At 39.8% G+C, this 10,887-nt stretch overlaps 1 protein-coding gene across 2 annotated transcripts in view; it reads left to right on the forward strand.

Annotated features, from left to right (window-relative positions):
* rassf5 (Ras association domain family member 5) overlaps nt 1-9,843 on the forward strand; it is a 38,931-nt gene extending 29,088 nt beyond the window's left edge. The window contains exons 3-6 of one of the 2 annotated variants that reach the window (XM_084731326.1): nt 4,901-5,014; nt 6,286-6,619; nt 8,511-8,626; nt 8,792-9,843. In XM_084731326.1, coding sequence (XP_084587452.1) covers nt 4,901-5,014; nt 6,286-6,619; nt 8,511-8,626; nt 8,792-8,935 — 708 coding nt within the window. In that variant the 3' untranslated portion in view covers nt 8,936-9,843. The remainder of the gene's footprint in view (nt 1-4,900; nt 5,015-6,285; nt 6,620-8,510; nt 8,627-8,791) is intronic. The other variant, XM_084731335.1, reaches the window with a different exon arrangement.
* Nucleotides 9,844-10,887: the final 1,044 nt, after the last annotated feature.

Consider the following 10,887-nt stretch of genomic DNA (forward strand, 5'->3'; position numbering starts at 1 on the left):
TAGTGTTTATCACTGGAGTCACCTGTTATATTGTTGATTTCACCTGATATATTGATGTTTTTCGTCTTTCCTTAAATACTGATTATTTTAACATAGTTAAAAACAGTATAATTCAGACACCATCTGTATTATTTACATTTCAAATAGTTTTGGACCCCGAAGAAGAATAATTTGATTAAAACCATTTAGTCTATGTCTATGAATACTGTTTTACCCCCCCCCCCCCAAAAAGCCCTTTTATTTTGAATTTGTTTTCCAGTCCAAAGAAGCATAAGTGCCCCAAGATCATTATTGGCCCTCAGCAGTCTACTCAGTGATTAAACTGAATCGGATGTAAGTGTGATTTGTCAGTCCATAGTATGTTCAGCTGGTATTCAGTGATCAAGTGCTAACCCTAGACTAACCCTCCATTTCTATCATGAAGTTTTAGGAATAGCTTTGCTGAAGCAACATGCCTGTTAACTGCAGCTTTTTAGTGGCACTGAACACCGAAACAGGCACTTGTTCTAATTTAAATATAAAATTCTGATGCTAAGCTGACAGTTTATTTGACCAATGACTGATGATATCTTATATTCCGTTGCTCATAGGGGTCTTTGTCTTTTCCTGATATTTCAGTTGTCAGTCTGGTTGAACCATTGTACAGCATTTTGTTCTCTGTGTAACATTATTTTTTGTAAACTCTTCATACAAAATAACATCTATTTGCAAAGAAGACTTTATTCGACCTAAAAGCATGAAATAGCATTAAAAATATACAAATATATACCATATGATGATACCAGTAAATCTTAAACTGCATCCATGTAGCCCCATCTAATTCCCCAAAAGTAAAAAAAAATCAAACATACTGATATATCATGAATTGAATTAATGTAATAAATAAATTCTAACAAGTCAAAATTCCGTTGGTGCTTTAGTTGTAATCTTGTCGTGGTATTTTAATTTAAAATATAAACACAGTATATATAATGTATATGTGCAAAGGGTCAGAGCCTTTTCATCATTGTGTGCGTGTGTGTGTGTGTGTGTGTGTACTGCTGGTAGTACTGGCACACTGCAGTCTCTGAGCTGTGAAATAGAATCAGTGTGTGTTCTCAATCGTGTTTCTTCTCCTCGACACTTGACCCAGTAAAGGCGTTGTGCTGCTATAGCACAGGCTGTTATCAGTGTGTGCATATGTGTGTGTGTGTGTGTGTGTGTGTGTGTGTGCATGTTCATGTGTTATTATTTGCTCTGTATTATTTGAGTATAGTTTCGCTCTGACAACCTGCACCATGTCTTCAATCCTGGCCTGTTGTAATAGATCCTGGAGTCTAGTCTTACTTGAAGATCATGATGTTGCACACACACACACACACACACACACACACACACACACACGCATGCATGTACTTGCGGGTTTGAGAGACAAAGGGTAAGCTCAGGTTAATGAAAAGGTGTTCAGGTTATACACGCAGACAGGTCTGGCACACGGTTTAATACTGACTACTTTCCAGCAGTGGTACGACCTCTCTTGTCTGATCTCATCAGAGTGAGAGCATCAACACTTACTCATGTCACCCTGAGGGGTGTGTGTGTGTGTATCTGCATGGTGTGTGTACATATGTGTGTATGACCCTTATGTAACAGTCCTAAATATCTTACACACTTAAGCTGCTTTACATCAGTCTGAATCACACCATTAAACTGGATTAGATGGTCTGGACCTGTCGCCTATAATATTATTAATATCATCATTCAAATCATTCAGTGAGTACACTTATTGCTGGACGCTAGTATTTTCTGGGTAAAATTGACCTTTAGCTGTTGTATTTAAGCGACTGTGTCATCAGGTACATGGTTGGCTGCTCTGTGCCTAGCACTGCGTATGTTGAGTGAAAATTAAGATTCAGAGTAAGAACTTATAAAAGCACTAACTGCAGCAAACCCCGATTGAACTGTGTATGAGATTTGGACCTGGCTCAACATAAAAACAAAAAATAAGGTGCTGCTTTAACTTACAACTATGTTTCCACAAGATGTGAACATCTGGAAGACTGTAAAGAGAAGAAGAAGCAGAGAGTTTAGTTGGCTTGGAGACAATGGTGTTTGGCTTATACAGCTGTGGTTTCCCATTAGAAAAAGGCTGTCTGATGGCAAAGCAAAATAGTGAAAATATTCTAAATGTAGCATACACTTCAACCAATATTGAGTTTTTTGGATGAACCTTTTTTTAAGTGGCTAAAATATTTTTAGTTGCTGACCCTGTCCACAGCAGTTCGTTGCTGAGAACTCCACATCAAATAATCCAAGCTATCTCTTTAACGAATGTGTTGGCCATACAATAAAAAAAACATGACAGATCAGTGATCAGATGAGCCATGCATCATTTAGTATCACTCGTCTCATGCAGTCCAGTTAAGACTGAGCTCTGGAACCAGTGATATACTGTGGAAATGTAAATGATTTTTGTGTCATAAGTTGACCAAGGTGCTAGCCCCTCAAAATGTATTTGTTTTTGTGTGACCACAGTGCAATGTCACTGCGCAAGCTTTCTCAGGGTTCACATCTGTCTGTTTCTGTGTCTTGCCGGTCATTGGCTCCCTCGTGACCAGGTCCAATCAGGGCAGTGTCCCAGGACTTTGTGGAACTCTCAGGGGCGGAAACTGCTCCATTGTCCTGCTCTTTTGTCCCCTGACCACTCTCACTGGTATGCAGAAAGGGAGGGCAGGGCACTGCCTCTGATACATTTAGAAACTTGCATACAAACGCAGGAATTCCTGCGAGGTCTTTTTCACTGGGAGGAATTTTAGATACAAGTCAACTCCTCTGTATCCCTCAGATTCTTTTCTTAACCCTGGAGTTTGTTGTACTCACTAACTGTTTCTCCACCAGTTTTACTAAGTGTATGGGTTTGTATTTTGTTCTCATATGAATGTGATTATATTAGAGCTCTTGCTGAATCTTCAGGATTCTGCGGAGATACACAACCAACAGCCTCAATTTCATTAGTTTGTGGTCTTAATCGCTAGTTTCAAGTTTTCTTCAATACAGCATGAGGTGTCCAACAAAGCCTTTTCGAAACTCTGTAAAAACCTGTAAAATTAGGCAGTGCTGACCAAATATAGAACAATATTCTATTACTATGCTGCCCATATCTTGCTTAGATGCTTTCAAAAACACATTTTAGTGTACTATTTAGTTGTAATTTGAGAAACTTTGTGGCCTGGTAGGCCACTATTATGTTCCGCTGCACGGACATGCCCAAACCAAAGTGCAGTGCATCACCCACCAACTCCGCGGTCCTGTTGGTACTGCACATGTTCTAGCTGCAAAAAAACAAAATGGCAACCCCCATAATGCCAAACTCAAGGCTTCAAAATTGTGGTCCACAAACCAGTGCGTGACATCATGGTTTGTTCACTCTCGGTCCCAAATTGAAATAGCCCTGCATAACCAGCAGGAAAATTGCTTAGAGATACGGTCAATGCCACATCAACATAAGTTTTTTTTTTGTTTGTTTTTTTGAAGAAGTCATAGGATAAGATAAATGAGGCCCTAAGGCTGGAAGCTCTCTAAATACTGAGATGTGTTTGTGTCCTAAGTTATTATTTCAGTCATTGAATTTGTTGCATGCAGTGACCATGATAGCATCAGCTGCTTTCACTGCTGTTTCACAGAAACATACCATAATTACACTGAAGAGTGGCTGGTAAGAGTTGAAGACATATAGGCAGTGACAAAAAAAACACATACAACCCAACACACACACACACACACACACACACACACACACACACACACAGTTCTGTCCCTGTGTCCTTACCCAAACGTCAGCCTTGATTTTTTAAATGTTATAATGTTATCACCTCTTCTTGCTTAATGCCAGCCACGATGAGTTCAGCTACCCTTGTGCTGTGTGTGTGTGTGTGTGTGTGTGTGTGTGTGTGTGTGTGTGTGTGTGTGTGTGTGTGTGAGTGTATTTGTGTTGTTTATAACCACAAGCCACCTAAGTCTATACGTGCACACACACACAGGCACTTGCACACTGCATTTGTGTTGAATGAAACAGTGACTTCATCACAACCTGAGGACTCCCCTACAGAAACGATTCTTGCCCTGTATTCTCTCTCTCTCTCACACACACACACACACACACACACACACACACACACACACACACACACACACTGCCCCAGAAAATGCAAACGAACAGGAGAAGGAGGGGAAAAAAAGCTATTGTGAGATAGCGAGGATGCATCCCACTGTACTATAAATAACCCAGTCAAACTCTGTGTTGCTAAGGCTGGCTCAGCAGCCGCTCTTTCATCATTCCTCACCCCTTACTCGCCTCATACACTGCCTCCCCCTCTTGGCCTTCCTCTCCTCCTCCTCCTCCTCCTCCTTTCAATGCATCTTCCCTCACTCTCTCTTTCTCAATCATAGTCATGGAGGGAAATGAGTAAAAGTGAGAGGGAGGCAGCAGTGCTGTCAATATTCTCGTGCTGTGATGCCGAATGTGTGATTCCCTCCATTCACAACATTTCCTGTTCCCCATGTGGAGTTGCAGAGTTGTGTAACCACCATGCTGAGGAGGAAGAGACGGTGTAGCATTTATAAGAATCTTCATCAGCCTCAGTCAGAGAAGCAGCTTTTAGGATAGGAGAATGGCGTGTTATCACAAATAAGGAGCAGATCTGGTGTACCTGCAAGTCAGTCAGTCCACTTGTCTATAAGGGGCTGCAGGGAAGATTTCTTTGGGTTCATGATCTTGAGTAAAGCACCATGGAGTATTTTTTTTTTCAGGACTTGGTGAAAGCAGCACCATCTGCTGGTTAAACTAAACACTGCTACTACCAGTTCTCTAATGCCTTACAGTATTGGTCACACCTCTTCTCTCTTCCTCTTTGCCTTACAGCAGAATGAAACAAAGGAGGAAGAGGAGAGAGGAACAAAGGACCTGTCAGAGGAAGAGGTGCGGACAAGGATAGAAGAGTATAACGCTCAAGTCTCTGAAAATGGCATGAAACTGGTGAGTTTTAAACACTTTGTTGTAGCTGCTGAATATAATGCACTCTATAATGTCAAACCAACAATGAAACTAGACTTTAGAACTTCCTCACTTTCATGAATAGATGATGAATAGAAACAGGAAATTGAGCTGGCAAGCGATTATACAAAAGTAGGAACAAAAGTTGGACATTGGTGTTGAAGAGATAAGAGCCTGATATTTGTTATATTTTTTCTGCAATAATGATTCCCTATGAATTAATCATTGACGTACTCCATCTGTGTTCTTCTCCTTTGATTACAGTGCTAATGCCCTCCCCCTCCCTTAACCAAGGGGGTTATGTAATCTAGCAGTGTCATCCTGCAAAAACAAATGTCAGGTCATGTCAAGTAAATTTTTATTTGTATAGCACCAAATCAGCAGAAGTTATCTCAGGACAACTTTCATATAGAGCAGGTTTAGACTGTACTCTTAACAGTATTATTTACACAGACCCAGCAGTTCCCATCAAGAGACAGTGGTGCGGAAAACCTTTACCTAAACCAGACTCTATGGTGGGCAACCATCCGCCACCAATGGTTTGAAATAACAGTTTCAGTGGGGCTTGGGGACATAGAATTTTTACGCTAAAACATACGTATTTACATCAAAATTTGAATGTTCAGATCTGATACTAATAGTTTTTATTGAGAGTATTTAAAAAATAAAACTTTAAGTTTTTACATAATAGACCATCATTATCTTTCATATATTTTTGCAATTATATAAGCACAAACTGTATAAAAAAGAAAAAGTAACAAAATCCTTCTACCAGCACCTGCAAAGCTCATTAATTTACACCATATATCTTGTCTATTTAATGTGTGCAGAATCTGAAATGAAAAATTGAGATGTTTATGATGGATTATTTGCAGACTATCTCTTGGCTGCCAAGACTTTTTCTTACCTACACAGCCAGACTACCTGTGCTACGCTAATCGTGCTAACCTAACTAAACCCAAACACTCATCATTTGCTATCATAAATGACAGAGCAAAGCAGCAAATCTTTACAATTAAGAATCTGAACCAGCAAATGTTTGACAATTAATCAATTATCAAAATAGGTGACAGTTTCATTTTTTTGGTTAACTGACTAATCATTGTAGCCCTAGACGTGAGAGTGTTATCATCTGTCTCCTCTAATGACTAGACCTGTATTTCCCAAATGTTGGACTGTTTCTTTAAAGAACCACATATATCACTTCTATAGTACACATATCAACACTGAGTCTTCTCCTCTGTGTGTCCTAGGCTTCAGACGGATCCTACACAGGGTTCATTAAGGTCAACCTGAGGCTCAGTCGACCAGTCACAGTCCCCGCTTTGGAGGCGGCGGGCTCAGAGGGAGCGTCCAGGCAGATGGGAAACCGCAATCAAGCACCGTCAGAGTGTCAGGGAGGGACAGACTGCGGGCAGAGTGAAAAGAGAACGTCCTTCTACCTACCATGCGACTGTGTGAAGCAAATCCACATCAGCTCTTTGACGACCACCAGAGAGGTCATCCAGGGCTTGCTGAAGAAGTTCATGGTGTTGGACAATCCCCGCAAGTTTGCATTGTACAGACAGACGCACCGCGATGGACAGGGTGAGGAAAAATGACTAGCTACTGGCTCATTTATAGAAAACATGTAATTGCATAGTAACGTTACCCTCACCTACAAACTTAGTGATTCTTCATCCTTTAAGGTAGGATCACTAGCATTTGTCTGAGGTGTTTGTAAAAGCACACAAATGTCCGAGGATGTCAAACACCAGCGTTTTGGGTTGCATCCAGAGAACAGCAAAAAAAATGAGAAACGTAAAGAAATACAGGCAGATGACAAGGTCTCTGCAGACACAGACACCATCACACACGTCTCATGGGTCATAATGATGACTGAAAGGGATTATGTTCACATGAGTCTGTACTTTTTTTCTTAAGGAAATTGTTGCATATTATGCCTTTAAGTTAGTTACTTTCACTTTCACAGTTAGCTTGGTACAGTGGTGGAAAGAGTACTGAAGATCTGTACTCAAATACAAGTACAGTTACATCACTAAAATATTACTCAGTTACAAGTAAAAAAAAAAAAAGTAAAAGTACTGGTGTTAGAAAAATACTTAAGTAAAAGTACAAAGCATTCATCTCAAAAACTACCCAGAGTATTAGTTACTTTTTAAGTGTCCATATTTAATGTATTATCAATAGAAGCCGTTCAAACAGAGGGGTTTCTGTTTTTCTAAATTACTCCAAACACCGTCTCTTTTCTGCTCAGTGGTTACAGTCACATAAGGCTGCAACTAATTATTATTTTCATTTTCGTAAAATGTCAGAAAATGTTGAGAAATGCTGAGGACTGTTCTCCAAAGCCCAAGTTGATGTTGTCAAGAAACCAGAAAATATTCACTTTTGAAAAGCTGTAATCTGAGAATTTGGACATTTTCTATTAAAAAATGACTCAAATGCAGCTCTACAGTCACCTCTCCAAACTAGGGTTGAATTTTTTTTTTTTTTGCAGTTTCCTTAACCATTATTTGAAAATGCCAACAACCCATTAATCATAATAATGTATAATATACAAAACACATTTATTTTTTACACTTTTTTCTCATTGTCATTTTTTTCTATTCCGTTTAGTCATTTTTTTTTTTTCATTTTAGTTTAAGTTTACTTTTCCCCCCCTTTTTTTCACTGACCTGTTTGTGATCAGATTAACAAAAATGAAGATGAAAGATTTGGATATTATTTCAACTTCAATTGCTTAAGTCTGTACTAAAGGAAAAGTACAGACTTGAAAATCTACTTATATAAGTACAAATACCTAAAAAAAACTATTTAATTTCAGTAATTTGAGTATTTGTAGTTAGTCACTTTCACCCCTGGGTACATATTGTTAATAGTATTTAACCTTCACTTTGTATTTAGTATTTTTTATTATTTTGATAATCACCTCTGTGTCTGAGCAACTAGCTAGCTAACATTCATTCAAACTAAACAGAAACAAAATAAAACCCATAAAAAATTTTTTGGCTTGTCTGTCCACTGCTCCAGCAATCATTTAGTCTGGGTTGGTTACAATAAACCCTGAATTCGCCATGCTGAAAATATCACTGGGAGAGGAGCAAGACGAAGGCTGGACATCAGAGAAGCAGCAGTTAGAAATGGCGAGGAGCCAGAATATTTTCACATCTAAATCTGTGAATTAAGTTTTTTCTTTTTCAACCAACCCACAACTGGTGATTGCTGAAATTTTGGAAAGACAAACCAAAAGGTTTTTAAGTGAGTTTTATTTTGTTTCTCTTGAGTTTGAATGGAAACGATAACGGTAGCTAGCTAGCACGGGTTTGTAGGTGATGATAAAGTTAATAAAGTGTTGACAGGAAGTAAACAGACATGCAGCTTGTAAAATGGATATATCTGAAACTACATTTTGCGAGTAGGGAATAAACAGCACTGAATTAAATGTTTTTCTTCTTGCTTTTTTTAAAATCTCCAGATCTGTTCCAGAAGCTCCCTCTGTGTGAGCGTCCTCTTCTTCTGAGGTTGATAGCAGGGCCTGACCCAGAGGTGCTCAGTTTCGTCCTTAAAGAAAACGAGACTGGAGAGGTGGAGGTGAGAACCGTGCTTACGCACAGATACACACGCTTGTGGTGCACAGGCACATTTTATGTATCTGTGGTACATTTTCTCACAAAAGCTTTATCTTCCCATGAAACGGGAATTATGCAGGCTTCTCTCAGTTCTGTAATAATCTTGTTTTCACTTTCTCTCTGACAGTGGCATGCATTTTCTGTCCCCGAGCTACAAAACTTCCTGGTAATCCTGGGGAAAGAGGAGTCGGAGCGTGTGCGGGCAGTAGAGCAAAAATACTCCGTGTACCGACAGAAACTACTACAGGCCCTACAACAACATGGCCCCTGACCCTTCATGTGTTACCTTAAGACCTCAACCCAGGGAGAGACCAACCCTCTGACCCCCCTACACCCACGATCTATTCAGAGACTGGAGCTGAACTTGTGTCCACCCTCCACATATAAACACCTACATACAGATATATACCCTTTCTCAGGACGGATTCAAGCCCCCCCCATCCATACATCCACTCCCCGAGGAGAGAATCAGGGGTTGAACGCGTCATGAAAGGCTACGGGGTGTGTGGTCTGCTAACCGATTGGACAAGCAGTGTTTTCATTGCCAAGGATGCATACACACACACGCACACACACAGAAAGATCACAGCAAGATGTGAAACTCTGACTTGAAATCTCATTTGAGACTGATGTTAACTAACCAATGTTGTTTTTAAAGATCCCTTCTTCTTCTGCTACTGCTGCTGCTGCTACTGCAAGTGTTACTTATGCATGAGTCTCTCTCAGCTCATCACCCCCTGCACATAGAGTTAGAAGTTAAACAAGAAGGCATGATTACATTTTCAGAATCTCTTTGGGATGGAAGGACAATCATACTGGGTGTTTTTTTGTTTTTTTTTATTATCACCAAATGTATTATCTTATTTTTCTGCTGGAATATAAGATGTGTGGATTTATGAAGGACGTCTTAAGGTCAGGGTTGAAGGCTGAAGGCTGTGTTTTGCTTTGGGTGCTGGAACCAGAAGAAATGGAAAGATAAGGAAGCAAGATCCATTCTCTGACTTTTCTCAGGGAGCGCATGTTGAGCAAAGAGGAAACCTAAAGGAGGAAAGGCATCAAATTCCACCCTTACACCAATCACATTTGAGCTCAAAATCTCAGCCTTCTTTATTTGTTCCAATTATTCCATTTTCCTCTTTTAACGGGGATAGTTTGGACTTTTTGAAGTGTGGTTGTATGAGGTACACCCCGAATTTGGAGAAGCAGAGAGGAGCACCTGCACAGAAGCCAGTCAGTGTACTGCTGTGGACAGAGTCAGCAACAAATGGTATTTTAAACATCTAGAAAAGAAAAAAATCTATATCAGTTTAAGTATACGCCATATGTTGAATATTCTCATCACTTTACTTTGCTGTCAGACAGCCTTTACTGATGGGACAGAGCCAGTATACAAGCCAGATGTCACTCTCTCCAAACCTACTGAACTCCAAAGGCAAAATCAGTCACCTCTCTTTGCAGGGCACTGGAGTTGCTGGTCTACTGCCGTCTCAATCACTTAGTTTGTTTGTGTAATTGTGTGACTTCAGTGTTTGAAAGGATCATTTACATTCACAGACATGACACAAATATGCAAACAAACTAAAAATCGACAAGCAATTCCTGTGTTCTGCAAAGTAAAATTACTTATTGTGCCTGTGAAGTTCCTGTGAAGATTTGATATTTGGCTCGTATAACAGCTGTGTCCCATCAGAAAAGGCTGTCTGATGGCAAAGTAAAGCGGTGAAAATATTCTAAATATAGCGTACACTTAAACAGATAATGATTTTTTCTAGGTGGCTAAAATATATTTTGTTGCTGCCCGTCCACAGCAGTTCATTGCTTAGCTTCCATGTTGGTTCTCCTCTAACAGGCGGTGTGCTGATCTCCATCTACTGTAGCTAGTTCACTTTTGAGAAGTACCTCGTACAACCCTAAATCAAATAATCTGAACTATCCCTTTTCAAAAAAAAAAAAAAAGTGTGTGAAGATGCTGTCAGGTGCATCACTGACAGAAAGTTCAATCAAACTCAGTTACCAAACCTCCCCTCACACACAAACCTCTTCTGAGATGTTAACTGTGATTCCATCTTACCTCCCTAAATCCTGATCAAACCAACCTTGTGCATGAACTCGACCTGCTACTGAGTGAGGCAATCCACACACCTTTACAGACTTTACACTTTATTGTAAAAGTGATCTTACGCTGTTATTGTATGTGGGTTGCATTTGAATGTGAGGATGTTT

The sequence above is a fragment of the Lutjanus erythropterus genome, chromosome 2 (genome assembly GCF_056507025.1).
Source record: "Lutjanus erythropterus isolate fLutEry1 chromosome 2, fLutEry1.hap2, whole genome shotgun sequence".
In the NCBI taxonomy this organism is placed as follows: domain Eukaryota; kingdom Metazoa; phylum Chordata; class Actinopteri; order Lutjaniformes; family Lutjanidae; genus Lutjanus; species Lutjanus erythropterus.